At 46.7% G+C, this 20,068-nt stretch overlaps 1 protein-coding gene across 3 annotated transcripts in view; it reads left to right on the forward strand.

The window, feature by feature from the left end:
* The window catches only part of ARF3 (ARF GTPase 3), a 53,063-nt gene extending 38,323 nt beyond the window's left edge, over positions 1–14,740 (forward strand). Inside the window, exons 7-8 of one of the 3 annotated variants that reach the window (XR_013998106.1) lie at positions 13,244–13,315; positions 14,077–14,740. Coding sequence is in view for 1 of the 3 variants with exons in the window: in XM_081127069.1 (XP_080983195.1) it covers positions 10,091–10,241 (151 nt within the window). In the remaining 2 variants the exon portion in view is untranslated. Of the gene's footprint in view, positions 1–10,090; positions 10,511–13,243; positions 13,316–14,076 lie in introns of those variants that run through there. The other 2 variants (XR_013998107.1, XM_081127069.1) reach the window with 2 other exon arrangements.
* The last annotated feature ends 5,328 nt before the right edge of the window (positions 14,741–20,068 follow it).

The following is a 20,068-nucleotide window of genomic DNA, read 5'->3' on the forward strand; positions in this document are numbered from 1 at the left end:
GGCCAAATAGGTAAGTTGAATGGGTATCACCAGAAAGGGACCAGGCCCAGATCGGGTCTGCCTCGGGCAGCCAGTAATGTGTGGGTTCTTGAAATCGTGCAGGATAGATTTCACAATGTCCAGGTGGTCTTGAGAGTACGTTTATTAAAGTTGGGGACAGTGAAACAAACGAAAGACTTAGGGTAGAAGAAGTAACAGGGGAGAGCCTAGGCTGTGCTCTGCTTTGGCTCTCTAGAAACGTTATAGGAAGGAAGTGAGCCATGGTGGGGCTGCTGTTAGCTCACTGCAAAGTCAGAGAAAAGGGGGCCTTGGAGACAGGTTCAGGGTAAGGTAGGCTGCCGCTGTCCACAACTCCCCTGGTTGCAAGTCTTGTGGGGACCCCTTAGAGTTTAGGAGAGAAAAGTAAAGACGTACCCCTGAGAGGGAAGAAAGGCATGGGCATGCTCCAGAGATCCAGGGCTAGGTCTGCGTCTTGAGGGTTCTTACCTGTTTTCTAAAGGCAGGGAATTTTAGGGGAGGTATTAGGGGAGGATCTCAATAGAATATTCATTAGATTTATGTTGATGTGCCAAAATGAGATTTATTCCCCTGTCCTTGGGTGTGGTTGGCACTAATTGGATTTCTGTTATCTATCTCCCTTTGTAGGGTGATTTAAGCTATTTACCCTCTGGTTGGGGAGGAGAAGTGTAAACCATTTACTCTTAAGTGTCCTTGGCTAGGGGAGATAAAATTTTGCAATTTATTAAATGGCTGTCAACTGCTTGGCTGTTTAACTCTGTCTCCATTTCCATATTCCACTTGTCCTGGCTTACTAGCCTATCTCATGGGGATATGGTGGGGCTCACACCACCTGCGGCTTTCAGGTCCTTGATGGCATTAATTTCTGCAATCCCTCTAGGAATGTGATATTGCTTTTGGTTTACTATTTTCTTTTTCTTTTAAAGGTTAGAGCCAAAGTCTTAGGGTTTTTTTAATCCTCACCTGAGGATTTTTTTTCCATTGCTTTTTCAGAGAGAGTAGATGGGATGGAGAGAGGGAGAGAGAGAGAAACATCAATGTGAGAAAGACACATTGACTGGTTGCCTCCCCCACGAGCCCTGACCCAAGGCAGGGATCAAACCCGCAACTGAGGTTTCCTGAAATCCTTCGGTATGCAGGCTGATGCTCTAACCGCTGAGCCACATCGGTCAGGGCGGGTTTACTGTTTTCTTTTTCTTTTTTAAAAAATATATTTTTTATTGATTTCAGAGAGAGGAAGGGAGAGGGAGAGAGAGAGAGAAATATCAATGATGAGAGAGAGTCATTGATCTGCTGCCTCCTGCACACCCCTGCCAGAGATCCAGCCCACAACCCAGGCATGTGCCCTGACTGGGAATCAAACCTCGATCTCCTGGATCATAGGCTGATGCTCAGCAGCTGAGCCATGCCAGCTGGGCGGTTTACTATTTTCTTAGGGAGAGACAGTTCTAGTGGCTCCCACTTGGCCTTTCCCACCATAGTAGCCCTCACCCCATAGGTCAGGGAACTAATGTGGGATTTTGCCAGTTACTGGAGATGTCTATTTCATTTATGTATTCCAGAACTGAGGAAATAACTATAGGATGGGGTCCACTGTGAGACAGACCTGAGCTAAAACTTCATTGATCATATGATCTCCATAAGCCCCTACTCTGACAGGTGGACCGGTGACATTTCGGGTCTTCTGGAATTAGTGTCATTTTGTAACTAGTATCCAGTAGTCCCTGAAAAGTATGATTATTTCTTTTTCCCCAATGCACAATTACCCTGGTAAAAGGTCATAGGTCCTTTTGGGGAAGGCTAGGAGGAAGATTAATAGTATACATTTTTGGTAGTGTACTTCCTCAAGAGAACCCAACTTCCCTTTCATTCAAAAGGTTAAAAGATTCTAGGTCTATAAGGTGGTTCAGTCTGAGAATTGATTGTGGGACTATGACTCTCTGTTTTTATGATTCAGGTTGGACTTTGTTCATTTGGCCTAGAACTTTTCTGCTTATTCGGATCAAGTAAGAATTTAGTAGGCTTCCCATCTATTTTAGTTCTGGAAGTATCATGATCAACTAGCCAATGACATAGGGCCTTTGTAAATTGGACTATTTCAATTTCTACTTTGACTCTGCTGTGCATTATGGGAACCATGCCCACCTGGCTTTTGGTGGTTGAGTACCACCACTTGACCCCTGCCACTCTGGGATCTAATTATTCCCAGTTGCATTTAGGTTTCCCAATTCAGTGACTACAGTTCCCACTGTAAGGTCTGACCTACAGAAAAGAGTGATCACAGAGCTCTTCATGGATGCTGAGGCTCTCCTTACAAATGTATTTCTCAGTCATGGTGAAAGGTGCACCCTCCCAATGTGTGTGAGTAGATCTTAAATGACAAATCTACTCTAATATTTCAATCTCCTCTGAAGCCTTTGAATCCCTTCCTTTAACATTTTCAGCTTGCTCACTGTGGGTCATCTTTTGGTCCATGTCTCAGCCAACCAACCAGTTAGAATCCTTTTTTTAATTTTTAATTTTTTCCATTCTTTTTCAGAGAGAGTGGAAGGGAGAGAGAGAGAAAGAGAGAAAAACACCGATGTGAGAGAGACACATGGATTGGTTGCCTCCTGCACATGCCCCAACCGGGGCCAGGGATCAAGTCTGCAACCAAGTTACATGCTCTTGGCTGGAATTGAACCCTGGATCCTTCATTCCATGGGCCGATGCTCTAACCACTGCACCAAAACAGCTAGGGCAGGACTGTTTTAATTATAGATTCAATTAATCTGCTTTCTTCATGGTCAGACCCAATGCCTACACTTCAGGATTAGTTCTTCCTTGAGACTCCTGCTCCAGGATCAGTGTCAGCAAACAATCAGGCATTGACTGTGGTACCGTGCTGGGCACAGGGACACACAGAAAGGAGATGAGTGAATCTGGAAATGAACCCAGGCTCTATAGAACCTGGAGTTTTGGCACCAGGTCAAAACTGGCCTTTGAATAAGCTTAAACTCTGAATTCATCTGCCAAGTGGTGAGAATAATCTCTTCTTTATATTTCAGGATTGGGGTGGGACAAATGAGAGAATGTGTGTGAAAGAACTTTGAAAATTGTCAAGTATTACTAAGGTATTGTTATTGAAGGGCTGGCAATTTAGTTTAAGGAGACACAAATAATATAGATATATAAGCATGTACAACAGTAACTGCATTTTTGAGCACTTCCTATGCGCTAAGCACCATATTACGTGCCATATATGCATTAATTATCTCACTGGATTCTTTTTTTTTTTTTTTAAGAATTTTATTGATTTTTAGAGAGAGAGAAAAGGAGAGGGAGAGAGAGAGAAACATTGATATGTGAGAGCTAAACATCAATGGGGTGCCTCCTGAGAGCTAAACATCAATGGGGTGCCACTCACCCCTATCTGGGGTCGATCTCAAAGCCCAGGCGTGTGCCCTGATGGGGAATTGAACTGGCAACCTTTCGGTGCACAGGGCCATGCTCAACCAACTGAGCCACATGGGCCAGGGTTCACCGAATTCTTATAAAAACACTGCAAGGTAAGTGCTGCTATTATTTTTATTTTACAGATGGGAAGTGGTGCTTGTAGGAGTTAAGTAACGCACTCAAGGTTATATACAGCTACTGAGGGACTGACCAGTGGCCCATGAGAGAACCACATCCTTGGCTTTCCAAGGAAGCTGCCCATCTCCACAGGGCATTCCAATAACACTTATAAAGCAATCCTCCCCCACCCTGACATGCTCTCTCCCTGTCTCTTTCTCCATAATTTCTCTGAAGGTTTTCTCCTTTGTCCTTCCTATGCACCCCACCCTAAAATCCAGATTCTTCTCATAGCTTCACAAATCAGCTCTGGGATGGATGCAGAGGCTCCTGTTTCCATGGTGATGTGGGCAGGCTGGTACACCACACACCAAGTGTAGGCGATACTAAGAATTGGCTCAGGATCCAAAGGTGTCGGCAGTAGCCAGGCTCCGGAAAAAGAGATCGATGAGGAAGCCAAATCTGAGTGACTGGACCTCCCTCAAGCTCCAGAAGAACCTCCACCCCCACTATGCCCTCTGCCCTCCCCAAACTCCTAATTGGGGGTAGAAGGTAGGAGCCCTGGGAAGGGAAAGGGGTATGGCTCCAAAGCAGAAGCTACAGTCCCTGACTTGTTTAAAGACAAAGCCTAATCTTGATTGGAAAGACTGCCCAGTGGGGGGCCGCCCCCTTCCCTGGCCCCCTGCTTTGCCCAGCTCTTCTCTTCTGTGCCCTGACCTCATTCTTTGGCCACCTGGCTCTCCGCCAAAGCACAGGAAGGGAGCCGGGAAGCCAGCAGGGGGCAGAGTCTCCCTCATTCAAAGCTTCTGCAGGATTCCTTCCTCAGCTCCTGCCACCACTGCTTTCCTCTGGATTATTTTCAGCTGACAGGCTGCAAAGGCGCAGGAGGTGGATTTCAGGACAGGAGTTGGGTTCTGGCAGGGGCTGTGAGTCTCTGAAGCTTTGGTCTTAAGCGGTGGGCCCCAGTGTGGAGAGGGGTATTTAGGGCCACAGGGTCGGGGGCTGAAGCAAGGGGCACTTTAACTTTTACTGGCAAAGGTTTCTTCTGAGGTTTTTCTTGATCCATTGAAAACATCAAAAAACACCCTAACCCCAAGGAGGAGGCTTAGTCATCCATTCAATAACTATTTATTGAATATCAATGATTATGTTCATAGGTGGATGCGTCCAATCAAAAAACAGTGTTTACAAAATGCCTACCATTTCTTAATGGTTCTTAACCTTAGTGGTCCTTTTTTGGGGGGAGGGATGTTACATACCCTTTGAGATTATGATAAAAAATACAGGCTCTTTTCCAAAAAGAATGCACTGCAAATCTATAAGCATTTTCATATGATTTTGGGAGCCTCATGAACCCCTGAAGGTAGCTCATCCATAGGCCTCAGGGCATAAACTCCTAGTCTATTATGAGTCCCGTGCTGGGCACTGAGGATACTATAGTAAATTAGATAAACATGACTGAGCTTGACAGGGTAATGGGAGACACAGACAAGCAAAGAGATGCTTAAAACACGGTGGAGAAATCCAGGTGCTGGGAGACCCACCTACCTAGATCAGGGACCTTATGGAAAGCTTCCTAGAGGAAGTGATGGGTAAGCTGAGACCTGAAGAGGGAGCTGACCAGGCAAAGACCTGTGAGAGAGCACTTTGAGCAGTGAGAAAAACACAAGTAAAGGCCCAAGGAGAGAGAACAGTAAACCTGAGAAGCTGACAGCAGGCCAATGTGGCTGGCTCAGAGATACCAGGAGGAGGACTGCTAAGAGATGAGATGAGAGAGCTAAGTGCCATCTGTAGGCCCTGGGAGGCAACAAGAACAGGGAGGCAGCTGCTGCCCTCAAGGACTTAGACAAGAAAGTCAGCGGTTATGCTGTAAAAGTGTAAGTTAGACATTGGAAATGAGCATAGGGTGCTACAGGAACATGTGGGAGGAGCTTTAAACTCAGTCCTTTGGATCAGCCCAGGGCCCAGGAAATGAGACTCATTGATACATTCAGTGTATCCAGAATACCCTGAGCCTCTGAAACCACTTGGGAGGGAGGGAGGAATCACCAGTGCACCTTGATTTGACTGCATTTCCCATTAGGAACATCTTTTACTCTGGAGGTGAGGAGGGCTGTGCTGCAGTGAGCTCAGCTCTGCCTGCTTTTTAAGAGCTGTGGCCAGAGGCAGCCTTGGCTAGAAAAGTGAGGGAAGAGAGAGCAGCAGGTTTGGCCCCTGCTATGGGCCTAGGGGTGGAACCGGGAGAGCACAGGATGAGACAGGGAAGCTGATGTTGCAATGATTTATTGCCAGTGATTTACTTTAACAAACACTCATATAGTACTTACTACATGCTAGGCACTGTCCTAAACACTTAACAAATATTAATCCATAACACTCCTAGAAGCAAGGTGTGGTCATCCTGCTCCTACACGTGGGGCAAATGCACACACAGCAGTGAAGTAACTTGGTGAGAGAGATCAAACAGCAAGTGGTTCAGCCAGCCACCATCTGAACCCAGGCAGTCTGGTTCCAGAGTCTGGGCTCTTCACCACTAAACTATGCTACCTCTTGGGAGCAAAGGCAAGGGTTAAGAATTAAACCTGGGCCCGACCAGGCATAGCTCAGCAGTTGAGCATCAACCTAGGATCCAGGTGATCGGGGTTCCATTCCTGGTCAGGGAACATGCCTGGGTTGAGAGCTAGGCAGCCCATCAATGACTCTTTCATCATTGATGTTTCTATATCTCTCCCTCTCTTTTCCTCTCTCTGAAATCAATAAAGATATATATAAAAAAAAAAAAAAAAAGAATTAAACCTGGGCCCGGCCAGGTGTGGCTCAGCAGTTGAGCATAACCTAGGATCCAGATCATGGTTAGATTCTCAATCAGGGCACATGCTGGGGTTGCGGGCTCGATCCCCAGTTGGGGGCGTGCAGGAGGCAGCTGATCAATGCCTCTCTCATCATTGGTGTTTCTCTCTCTCTCCCCCTCTCCCTTCCTCTCTTTGAAATCAATAAAGACTTTAAATAAATAAAAAAATAATTAAACCTGGGCCTCCTACACATACAGCTGCCGAATTCTGCCGTCCACCTCGTGAGACACTGATAAAATACACAGAGCACCTGGGAGGTCCCAGGGCCATGGGAGGAGCCACAAGGAATGGTGAGGCCTTGCACCTGGGGGAGCTGCCAGAGACCAAGGCCTAGGGATCCAGGACTGGACAGGGGCAACTAGTTAAGAGATAAGGTCAGGAGCCTATGAGACCTAGCCCCTTCCTCTCCCCTTGCCATTCTCCACTCACAATTTTCTAGTCACACTATTGTTTCTTCCCCCTTCTTACTCGCTGTTGCTGTTGCACTGAACACCCTTGGGAGCGAGCATGAGCATTCCTCTCCTCCACACCCACACACCTCACCTTTTCCCAGGCTGATCCCCACTCATCCTTTATTTTTTTTATTTTTTATTATTTAAAAAAATATATCTTTATTGATTTCAGAGAGAGGAAAGGAGAGGGAGAGAGAGATAGAAACATCAATGATGAGAGAGTCATTGATCGGCTGCCTCCTGCACGCCCCCAACTAGAGATCGAGCCCGCAACCTGGGCATGTGCCCTGACCTGGAATCGAACCCTGATCGCCTGGATCCTAGGTAGACGCTCAACCGCTGAGCCATGCCCGGCCGGGCCCCACTCATCCTTTGGGTTCTTCAGAGAGTCCCTCTTGAATCCAGTCTCTGAATTAGGTCCCTATTATTCTCACAGTAGTACCCTATTATTTTCCTTTATAACCTATATCATCATTTGAAATTATATACTCAACTATATTTATTTATTTAATGCCTGTTTCTCCCACTAAACTGTATGCTCCTGAGGGCAAGGACCCCACCTTATTCTCCACTGTAAGCCTTGTTCCTGGCTAGTGCTAGGCACACATAGATAATCCATAACATTTTGCTAAATGAGTATATGAGTTTAGAGGGATGTCAGCAGTCTACTTGGCCAGTGCTTCTTTCCCTCTCCCATATGCTCAATAGGAGGTCATATACCTTCTCCTTGAATACTCGTCAGTGGCAGAGAACTCACTACTTCACCAAGAGGCCCATTCCACTTTTGAAGAGAATAGTTAGGAAGTTCTTTCTCGCCAAAGAAAATTCTGACACCCTGTAAATTCTTGGTCCTAGGTTGGCCCTCTGAAGCTACATGCAATCAAGATAGTCCTTAACACAGTTGCAGACAGCCACCATGCTCGCCCCCTCCGCCCTCAAGCCTTCTCTCTGCCAAAACTGTTCTTTCAGCTTTGGAAGGCTGGGTGCCTTAACCGTTCTCCACCCTCATCCCCTCAAGAAACATGTCTTTTTGGTCAGCACCCAGAATGCAGCTTGAATTATGATTTGTGATCATCCCCACGAGCCACTCCAGAAACGAGTACAGGTCCAGCAGGGTGAGGGACGAGAGAGGAGAAAGTGAGGAAGGAAAGCTGTTTCTTTTTCTCCAGTGTAACTGGGGAATGTATTTCTCCAGGAAATGGCATTATTAATGATGGTTGGGGCCCCAGGCTAGTCCTGAACCAGATGTACTGCTGTCAGCTGTATTCTGGGTCAAGTGGCCTTTCTGAACCCATTTAATACCTTTTCTCTGGGAAAAATGTGTTTGGGTTTCAAACAACCAAGTTATATATAAACCCTTTAGATAACCAGCTTACAAATTGGGAACTGCTTCTACAGAAGTATTTAGGTAACACCGAGTGGGAGAGTGAAGGGTTGAGAACAGAGTGGGCTTGCTGGGAAAAGTTTCCAAGAAGTTTTTGTAGCAAAGATGGGGAAATTGGTAAGGAGCACAGGCACTAGAGTCAGGCAGACCTGAGTTTAGTTCCCAGGTCTGCCACTGCTGGCTGTGGGGCCTGCTGGCTTCACCTAACTTCCCCTCAGAGTCCCCTCTCTAGTAAGTGAAGACAGTCATTTTTACTCACAGAGTTGTGTGTGTGTGGAGGGGTGTGTTAAAGAGATTGTTTCTATTGCCTTCAGCACAGTGCCTGGCATGTAAGTGTAGATGAATGGTAGGTATCATCATGTTTTCAAAATCGGGTCTTTTCCCTCGACGTGAGGTGACAGGATCCATGACTACAGAGCTGCATGCGGCTGAGCTAGTTACAGAGCTGTCCTCTGCCTTCCCTACAGAGGCATTCCGAAGGGTGGTGATGAAGAGGGGGCTCCGAGTGTCCCAAAGACAGATGCTTCAGCACACACTGTTTTCTGTAGAGGTGTGTGTCTGTGTGGGTCCTGTGTGTGTTTATGTGGCACTATATGCAAATGTTCGGCCTGTCCGTGGGATTCAGGAGACTCCCCTCCCTCTCTCCCGCTTCATTACTCAGCTCTTCGCGGTTCCAGGCCTTATCGCTTAGCTGTCTGCCCTCTGGCCTCTTCCCTTTGTTTACCAACTTGGCTGGCTTTCTCATCTGGGAACAAAGGAGGTGTTCAGTTCTGGGCAGTGCCTGGCTCCAACTACCCCACCCCCACTCCCTTTCCCTTTCCAGGAGTGACGCCCCTGGCCTGTCTTAGGCAGACCCCTTCCTTGGTTCTGAGAGGCCCCTTCCCACAGTTCCAGGGAGAGGAGAGGCTGAGATCCTCAGTTGGCACCCCTTTTTTCTCACCCACTGGCTCTCATTCTTGTCCCCAGTGAGGCCCCTGAAGCTTCACTTGTCTAGGCTGGAGGCAGCTCCTCTCCCCATTGTCTGGCTGGGATTTGGAAGCTCTGGTTTCCATAGCAACCCCTGGGCATTTAATTAAGGGAGGAGGCCTTCATCTCTTCTGGTCTGGGCAGTTCCAAATCTCTACCCGAAAAGGATACCCTGAGGGGGTGAGGGAAAAGCATTGTCCTTTAATGTAGCACAATTCTGGCTTCTCCATAGAGCCCATTATAGTTTGCCCAGCCCAGCCCCCTCCCACCTGCCACCTCACACCAGAGCAGGCTGGGAAGACCTCTCAGATCAACTAGGGCAAATCTGGGGTTCCAGGATAGCAGGGATTTTGAGGGGTGGCAAGCAATTACTGTAAGCCACCCTCATATACGTGGTTGCCTTGTTTACTGGACTCTGTCAGGTTGGAGATGGGGTAGGAGATCATTCGCTTTATCATGGAATGGGGTTAGGGGCTCTTTGAAACCCCTGAAATTGAATATAAAATGTATATAAATTAATTCTAAGTTTTTATTGGGTACTGGGTACATAGCTTTCATTAGATCCACAAAAGGGATCTAGATCTCTAAAAGGTCCTCAGCTCTGCCATTTGCCAGCTGTGAGATCTTGGGCAAATTACTTAGCCTCTCTGTGCCTCTGAGTCCTCACCTATAAACTGAGGATAATAATACTTCACAAGATTGCTAGTATCTTAGTAAAGGGTTGCTGTTATAGTTATTATTACTATGAGAGAGGGCTCACTGGAGGACCCCACAATTTATCCATTCCTTACCCACACCCCTCAAGGCCACAGGCCTGCCTCTCAGTAGGAGGCATTCACTTCCTCCGCCCTCTCCTTCCCTCCCAGCTCCACCCCACGCTGCTGGAAAGTGCTCGACTCTGATCGGAAGCTGGCACCTTTCAAGAGCCTCGTCACCGGGTGGAATTTCCAAGCTCCGGTCACTGAGTTATCCCAGTTCCTGAAATTCCTGCCTCCGATTTCTCAGCTGTTGCCATGACCACTTTTCCCCATTTCTGGTTAGGTTAGTCTGTGTGTGTGTTTCCTTTTCACTGTATTTTTAGACTTTGGAAAAAATAAACACAGTTCACACACTAGCACTTTCCTGATCTTTTGGTTTTTCACGGCAGGGGGTGGAGGCATTTCTTTCTCCTGACCTGCCCCCTACATCCTTACTTCTGTTGAAAATCTCCAGATTTACCCCACCCATCTCTCATTCCTCTGCCTCTCCCACCCCGCTCTGTGCTGATAAATGAAGATTGTAACACAATTCTGAACGTGTGTGTCTCTGGGTCTTTTATCCTTTTTATATTTTTATCTTGTTTTCCTCCTGGAAACATCCCCCACTGTGGCATTTTTTCCCTCCCTTCAGAAGAAGCAGCTCTATGTGCAGTTCTTGGCTTGTCCCACTGTGCTAGCACCTGATTCCAAGGAGGAGCTTGGAGCCAGACAAACCCCATTTATTGTGTTGAGGCTTCATCATCAATAAAATAGTATTGAGCTAACAGAGCTGTGAGAGGTGTAAGTGAAATAGTGCAAGGAGAGCACTGAGCACAGCACCCAGCAGGTGGTGAAGGCCTCATGATGGAGTTGACACTCTCTGGACCTGAGGGTCCTAAGGACACAGGATGCTTTCTGAGCCCTCCTTAGCACAACCCTCACCTCAGTTAGAGTCCGGGAGCTGGACTTGGTGCCCTCAGTGTCAGAAGACACAGGTGATAAAGGGAGGCAGCAAAGGAGAAATGGGGGAAGGGCTGAGAATTAGATTTGTGAAGGCAAAGAAAGGGATTTGGATTGTTTAATCTGTAGAAAATCGGAAGAGGGAAGGAAAGGCTAAATAATACCAGCGTTCAGGGCTCTCTGTGGCCATTCTGGTTTCTCTCCCTCAGGGAAGAGGAAGTATTGGGTTGGAGAGACTGAGGCTGGCCATCAGAAGACTGACCCAGCTGTGGGTGAAACCCTGGCTCAGGAAATCCAAAGTCCTTGATGAGGAAACAGGCTCACAGAGGTTGTGGCTTGTCAAAGGTCACAGGTTAGCAAGTGCTGGGCCCTGGACCCATATCTCAGCCTGCTGAATGCAGAGCCAAGCCTTTCTAGAGGAAAGCTCTGCTGTACCTGGAGGCCAGGAGCCCCACATGGTCAAATGCCCCATGTGGTCAGGTGGGAGGGCAGCCCCAGTGGAGACTCCTTGTTTGCTTAAGATTCCCAGTCCTGCCCAGCTGGGCGTGGCTCAGCGGTTGAGCATCAACCTAGGATCCAGGAGATTGTGGTTCAATTACCGGTCAGGGCACATGCCCAGGTTGTGGGCTCAATCCCCAGTCAGAGGTGTGCAGGAGGCAGCCGATCAATGACTCTCTCATCATTGATGTTTCTATCTCTCTCTCTTCCCCTCCCTTCTCTCTCTGAAATCAATAAAGATATATATATTTATATTTAAAAAGAAAAAAAGAAAAAAAAGATTCCCAGTTTTCAGGATGTGCTAGGAAGAACATGAGGTCATGCAATTCATGCCATCCTCATTTGAGACATAAGAAAGTTCAGTGAGAGGTTGAATAATTTTCCCAAGGTTACGCAATTAATAACAGATAGGGCCAAGATCAGACCCACCGCATGGCTCCAGCCTGTACTTTCCACCTGTGCTGCTTCTGGAAGTGTCAGGTTTTGAATTTGGTCCAGCTGACTCCTGGGCCAGCATGCTAATGTGTTCTGTACCCGCTCTTCCACCCTCAGAGCACTGAGCAGCGAGTGAGACAATGCAGGCAGAGCACAGCACACAGGAAGCACGCCACCAAGGTTGTTTTCATTACATCTGGCTGGCTCTGGTTCTGCCCTTCCATTTTTTGCTCTGTGCCTGGGTTTATACCATTGGCCTTCACCAGGCTGGAAGCACGGCCCTTCCTCAATATTTGTCACCAGCCTGTACACAGCACTTCAGGTAAACAGGTGACTATCTGACCCTCTCTTTTCTGCTCACTGCTAGACTCTGGTTGTCTGAAGTATCCTGGAAAACTGGACTGTAGGTAGAGCCAGAAGGGCTCTCAGAGAGCCGGTCAGACCTTACATTTTGTAGATGAGATTGCTGGGGCCCAAAGAGAGGAAACATTTTGATTAGGGTCATTCCTTCTGCCTACGGACACTGAGCACCTGCTGTGCTCCAGGCACTGTTCTAAGCAGAGCACAATCCTGATAAGGCCCTGCCCCCACCGCATTCACCTTGTCAGGGGAGGACCATCAACAAAGAAGTAGGTAAACAAACAACATAACCCAGAAGAATATCATAGTGGCAAATGGCAGAGACCATGAAAGAGAATGACCAGGTGGCTACTTTAGTCTAGATGACCTCTCTGGGCAGGTGACACTTAACCTGAGACCTAAGGGATGAAAAGGTGCTGATTGGGACAATTAAGGAGAAGGGCATCCCTGGCAGAGGGAAAGCAGTGACAAGGCCCTTAGTATAATCAGAGGACATTGCATCTAGTAACAGTAAATGTTTCGCAAAACTTTAATTTCAGTATAAATATATATGTGTGTGTGTATACTGTATATATGTGTGTGTATGTGTATATGTATGTAAAGTGTGAGTGTGTATGTGGTTTGGGTTGTGATATAACATCTATTTCTGACTGTGACTTGAGGACAGAAACATTTGAAAGGCTTTTTGGAGGAATGCAGTTCAATATGACTGAAGCACAGTGGGAAAGAGGAAGAACACAGGACACGAGGTCAGCAGGGGGCAATGGCAGGTCTTGGATGGCTCTGTCAGCCAGGATGACCAGTTGGATTTTATTCAAAACCGACCTGACCCCATAGAAAGACTTAAGCAGAGGATGAACATAATCTACGTAGTTTCTTGTCTTTGTTTTTAATCTAGCCATTAGAAATACAGAAACTAAATCTCCTTACAATCATTTTCCTACCATGGCAGGTTTGCCTCACTTTTGCTGGCAAGAAATTTGGGGGCAGGTAAGGGAAGAGTTATATTTATATCTTGATCTTTGCCAGATCAAGAAGGACTTCCTGGAATGGCCTAGGAGAGTGGAAGCGCTAAGATCCCCAGGGAGGCTGCAACGAAGGGTGAGCCGAAGGGGGACGGAGAGGGGGAGGAGGGTGTGGGAGGTACACTTGGGAGAATGAGGAAGTGTCTGGGCTTGGGAACCTGGAGAGAGAATAGGCCTGGCTCAGTGTCCACATCATTTCCCAGCTCACTCCCATGTCCCTAAGGTCCTTTCCTCCCTTAGAATTCCCCCGAGCACAAGGACTCCCTACCACTCACCCAGCAAGTGGCCACCTTGGTCTTGACCAAACCCTGGTGGCAGCAAGAGAAGGCAGGAAGGCCTGCATGCTGTGGCCTCCCCAGTCTCCTGACTCCAAGCCTGCTCCACATATGGCTGCTGCTAAACGCCCTTTGGCTACGTTCTGCTCCTCTGTTCCCCCCACTCCCACCCCCCAACTCAGCCCGAACCACATAGAACACAGGCTTCCTCAGGACCAGTATCTTTACTACTGCCTCTCTGTGCCCCCCCGGCCATCCTCAGTCCTCTCCATACTTTCTTCCTAATTCTTAGTCTAGCTCAGGCAGCTTTTTTTGGGGGGGAAGTCTTTTCTCCTCTTATAAACACCTTTGCTCACACACATACACAGGCGTCACTGGTCCTCTTCCCAGGGCTCCGTCTCTTGCTTCCACACCATCCCATTCCCCTAGAACACTCCCTGTGCCCTGGCCCACCTCTCAGCGACCTATTCTTGTTTCGCATCATAGCTCAGTGCTACTTCCTCCAGGAAGTTTTCCTGGAAAATTCTTCTCTTTGCTTTTGTTCCTCCTTTCAATTTCTCAGCAGACTCATGTACAACAACACCCGGCTCCCGGGATGAGGAGCGGAAGAGAAGCAGGAGAAAGGGCAAAACCAGGAGCTGGTCCGGCACCCACAGCCAGGCTTTGCTTTTCTCCTGTGGAGAGGAAACAGTTTCACAGAATCCCACCATCAAGCAAGGCTGCTCTATGACCGTGATGATAGATCAAGAACAAGACCTCTCTGTAGTCACCGCCAAACTCAGACAAAAATAAAAACATTGCCCAAGCCACAAAAATGATCAAACTTCCCCCCCTCCTAGTTAATATGAGTGGCTGCTGCTGCTTTACCTATCACAGCTTTCATCCTGTTTCATTCCTCACACCTTCTAGATAAAATTTATTAAGGTGCGCAGTTGTAGAATTCCCCAGCTTCCTGATAGTCTCCAACCCAGAGCAAAGCCTCTCTTCCTTGACCTCTCCCCAAATTAGCAAGTATAAGTCCAAATTCCAAGTCCTTCCTAACACCCCACTGGACCCCCACAGTTTTGCCAAGGCATTTGTTCATGTTGAAATGAGTCCATAAACCCAATTTTGTTCAACTACAAGTATCTGCTGGTTTTGGCTGGAGCACATTGACAATCATAAGCAACATATAGGTATACTTGTATGTATTTTTAAACTCATTAAAAAACAAAATTCCACTGAGTAATTTTGGAGAATAATTGGCTTTTTAAAGTGATTCATGAATCAGGCAACACCCCATCCAGCAACTAGAAGGCATTAGGAGGGGTTGTGCAAAATAGAAGACTTTTATAGGAAGAAGGGTTGGGGAAGGCAGCTATTAACAAAAGAAAAGGATTATTTTGGGCCTGGGACAGTTTTTTCTCTTGGGGGGTGGAGAGAATGAGGGAATCATGCAGATTGCCCCATTTTATTCTATGGGGGAGGGGATGGAGAGGGCCCATGTGACAGATTGCTTCATTGGTGTTGACCAGAAAAGTCCAGACTGGTTGATTAAGATTTCTGGAAGAAGCTGAAACTAATTAGATCAGGTATTAAATCTAGGTTTGATATCCTGGGCTTTTAGCATGAGTAACACCATTTTGGGCCTGTAGTTCTCTTAAACAAACTACTAATGCCTATATTTTGGAATTTAAGTGCACTTCATTACTATTTTAACATCAGATTTCCTTTCCTGATCATGTTCTCAGGCAAATAGCAGCCCCGCCCCCCCCCCCCCCATGTCTGTTTCAGTCGATTGGATTGACTCCTCAGTCCTTGGGTGTGCTCAGCATTTTCCTGTATCCATACTCTCCCCTAACTAATCTTGTGTCAGAATTGAGGCCCAGGTGAAACCGCCCTCTTCTATAAGTCCTCCACAGTTACCTAACCAGATCTGACCGCTCCCTCCTCAGCACTCCTCCTGCGCTTGGTTTTCATTACCCACAAGGCTCTTGCTTTATCTCCCCACATAGCTGTTAAACTCCCTGAAGACAGGGACGGAGTCTTTAAAACTTGGTTGGTACTCTAATAGCTGCTCCAGCTAAAAATGTTCCGTTAAAAGGCCCAGTGTTCCTGCCCTGGCCGGTTTGGCTCAGTGGCAGAGCACCAGCCCATGGACTGAAGGGTCCCAGGTTTGACTCTGGCTAGGGGCACGTACCTCAGTTGTAGGCTCGATCCTCGGCCTCGGTAGGGGCGCGTGTAGGAGGCAGCCAGAAAAGCAATGGAAGAAATATCCTTGGATCAGGATTGGGGGGGAAAAAAGATCCAGTGTTCTCAAGTGCCAGGGGCCGCAGATCCCTGAGATCATGAGAAGTGTATGGCTTAGGTCTGAGGAGTGGAGCACCTGAGTCATGTTAAGGGACAAGGAGAATGGGCCTGGCCCTGCCAGACTCCTGGGGGACACAGGTGGCAGGGTGCCTAGAAGCTGTTTGTAAGAATCACTAGAGCACAGAAAGTACTGGGCTTGTGTACCCCTGGTAAGAGTCAGAGTGAATTTGAATTTGCTTTCTACCCTGAACACCTTTGTGTGTTATGCCACTGTCCCAGATTAGGAATTTATCGGAGTAATCAGAGTCAAAAAAAGATAGGGCAGCCCTGAGCTTTGAACATGTGGTTCTCTCTCTCTCTCATGCTATTTAGGCTAGTGGTTTTTAAACTGTTCCCTGGAATTTGTTCCAGGAGGGGGCAGGGTTGAGTGAGCCCCCCTCCAAGTCCCTCATTCTGATTCAACCAGAGTAATTTTATTTTGCATCTTTTTGTGTGTGTTTTGAGATTCTGCATAAGATTTAATTTGTAAAGGAGTTTACTACATGTAAACAACACCATGGAAATGCAATCAACAAAATGCAGAATATGGAATACACCATAGAATAAACAACCTGGTTTATTCAGCAAATAAATTGCAAGAAAAAAAGGAAGGAAAAGGGTGGAACCTGTGAAATAAAAGAAACTTAAGAGCCATATCAACCAAATTCAATGTGTGGACCTTGTTTAGATTCTGATTTGAATAAACCGATGTATGACACAATTAGGGAAATTTTAACACTCACTGGATATTTGGTGTCATTAAGTTATTTATTTTTAGTTGTGATCATGGTATTGTGGTTATGTTAACAAACAGTCCTTTTCTTTTAGAGATGAGTACTGAAATATCTATAGATTAAACAATATGATGTCTAAAATTTGTTTTAAAATCATCCAATACAGGAGGTGTAGTAGAGAGAAGTGGAGTGGGTTGGGATATATATGAAGTAAGGTTATGTTGATAATTGTTGAAGCTGGGTAAGGAATACATAGGGGTTCATTGTATTATTCTTTTTACCTTTTAAAATGCTTACACACACACACATACACACAAAAGCTTTTTTAAAAAAAAAGCTAAAGGAGACTGTATAAAGATTTGGAAATAACCTGATTTTTCAAAGTAACAGCTTTATCAAGATATAATTCACATACCATACAATTCACCAATTTAAACTGTACAATCCAGTGGTTTTAGTATATTTACAGAATTTTACAACCATCACCACAATCAAATTTAGAAGATTTTCATCACCCCAAAAAGAAACCCCATACCCATTAGCAGCCACTCTCCATTCCCTCAACCCTTGCAGCCCTAGGTAACCCCCAATCTTTCTGTTTCTTTGCATTGCCTACTCTAGACATTTCATACAAATGGAATCCTACAACATGTGATCTTTTGTGACTGGTTCCTTTACATTAGGATAAAGTTTTCAAGTATAACCTTGTTTTCTTTCTTTCTTTCTTTCTTTCTTTCTTTCTTTCTTTCTTTCTTTCTTTCTTTCTTTCTTTCTTTCTTTCTTTCTTTCTTTCTTTCTTTTTTGAGAGAGAGAGAGAAACACTGATTTGTTGTTCCATTTACTTGTGCATTCATTGGTTGAATTGGTTGATTCCCGTATGTGCCCTGCCCAGGGATCTAACCCCCAACCTTGGTGTATCAGGACAATGCTCAAACCAACTGCACTACCCAGCCAGGGAAAGTATAACCTTGTTTTAAATTCTTCTGGTCTTGATGGGAAATAGCCGTCTTGTAAATTTATTACTCTGGCTATAGATTTTAAAGTAAAGACACTTAAAAAGAGGTTTAAACAGACTTGGGGGAGGGAGTCTATCTGCTAAAAAAAAGAAAGGCTAAAAACCCCTTCTCTAGTCCAAATCCCTTGCATTACATTTAAGGAAACGGGCCCAGAGAAGGAAGTGACTTACCCAAATGCACACAGCTTGTTAAGGGCAGAGCTCAGTCCAGCACCTAGGCCTGCTGACCTTCGGCTCTCTCTCCTTTTCACGTTGCCATACTGCCTTCTGACCTAACACAAACTCACCACTTTCCCCACCACAAGCTATAAACATGTGACCCACAAAACGTCCTCAGAGACACATCTTGGGAATCAGCCATGATGGGGGCTGCCCTGTCGCACAGCTCAGGCTTTCGGCCGCCCTACCCTGAAATGCAGCCACCCTGGGAAGGACCAGTGACAGTATACCAGCCCCCAGAATTTCCATCTCAGAGGCGCTCAGGCTGTTAGAAGCCAGAAGATGCTGTTTGCATAGCAGGAACAGTTTTCACTTACACTGAATTTTTTTTGGAGTGGCTGGTGGAGGGCATGTGTGTAGGGGAGGCTGGTAAAGAATGTCAGGGAGCAGGAGCTAAAGCCAGAGGGAATCCGTAAAGGTTCACGGGATGTGTGGGAGACCCACTGGTGCCTTGAGAACTGAGTCCAGAGAAGTCTGAGGGTGGGGAGCAGGAGGAAAAGGTCAGGCCAAGGGAAAGGACTCCAGGTTGAGGCAGCCCACGATCTTACAGCTGTTCCTGGAACTCTCCCAAACCATACTTATGGGCAGCTCAGAGAAGCTGTCAGGCTGCTGAAAAAGGGCAAGTAGAGGACAAATTCTATAGATGGAGCATTATCTGAGACCTGGGGAAAGGTAGGGAGGAGAGATTCCAGAGAGCCTGGAAGAGGATGGCAGCACCTGGATAATTCTCTTTCTACCTTAGACACCCCCTTAGCTGATTCCTGACCCTGGGCAGAGGGGCCTGAGGAGATGGGTGGAGGACAGTGCGGGCCTTGGCTTCAGAGTTCTCAGGCAAACATGGACTGTGGGCTTGGGTGCCACAGGATTTGACAGGAGACACACTGGCTAGGCTACATTCTCAAAATACCATCCATTCTCCTGCCTATAGTGGGAATTGGAAATCTCACCCCTAGAGATCTGTCCCTTTGGGTCTAGGGAAGGCTTTTAAACATCCTTTATAACAGGGAAAACATCCCTGGGAGGGGCAGCAATGATGGTGAATTAAGAGTAAGCTCAGATGGAACAAGACTCAGGGATTTCTCCGGAGGCACTGGGCTCACCAAGGTGAAGGGACCTACAGATGAACTCTGGATTGCTTTCACTTTTGCTTACCGTCATTCTTACTTTATTTTTATTTTATTTTTTTAAAAATATATCTTTATTGATTTTAGAGAGAGGAAAGGAGAAGGAGAGAGAGAGAGAGAAACATCAATGATGAGAGAGTCATTGATCGAGCCCGCAACCGGGCATGTGCCCTGACCGGGAATCGAACCCCGATTGCCTGGATCCTAGGTGGACACTCAACCGCTGAGCCACACCCGGCCGGGCCCATCATTCTTACTTTAATCCCTGATCCCCACAAGTCCTTATTTGAGCTGTCTTGGTTCGTGAATAAGCAGTGAGTTGTTCCAGCTGTGTACATCCCATGGCTCTGTCTAGTGGATCGGGACCTTAAGTTGCAAGGACTCTGAGGGGCAGGTTATGTAGGCAGTTATGTAGCTCATCTCAACCTTAGGTTCCCCTCCAGTTTTCTAATCCCAAATCCCAGGCCCAGTCTGGACTTTAATCAGGTGACACACGCAGTGTGTTTGTATTAGTAGGTGTCACCTGGAACTGGACTTGTGCCTGATTCATCCAGGGAGCTGAACTCAGGCAGCAGAACAAACACCCCTAAGCAGCTCCTGCCAGGCATGGGGTGAGAGATTGTCTGTCCAAACAGACGGTGACTTTGTTTGCTTTGTTCTGGTCTCTTCTCCCAACCCCATTTGCCAGACTCTCTCATTCCTTTCACTCTGCCCATCTCTGGGTCAGGGCCTGTGTGGGGTTTTTCCAGATGATGCGAGAAGGCTATTTTATTTATTTATTTTTGGTGAAGGTGATTCCTGAGGAAGAGACTCAGGAATTGAAAGGGAAACAGCAGGAGCTAATAAAGGCTTAGAGTAGAAGCTTCTGGGAGGGGAAGCCAAGAGGGGGAACTGGTTTGGATGGGGATTAGAGGGAACAAAGAGGTCAGAGATCTCTGCCCCCACCTCCACCTGGGGGTGCCACCTGTCTGTAGTTAAGGCAGGTCCTGCTTTTCTGGAACAACTCCAGCTTGACCTCACTTTCTGCATTCACGACTAACATTGTTTTGGACACTAATTGGTGGACACTTAAGACCACTACATGTGGCTTCAAGCCCCTTTCCTCCTCCCTAATACTAATGCAAAACGTGGGAA

Source organism: Miniopterus schreibersii (genome assembly GCF_964146895.1).
Source record: "Miniopterus schreibersii genome assembly, chromosome: 2".
Taxonomy (NCBI): domain Eukaryota; kingdom Metazoa; phylum Chordata; class Mammalia; order Chiroptera; family Miniopteridae; genus Miniopterus; species Miniopterus schreibersii.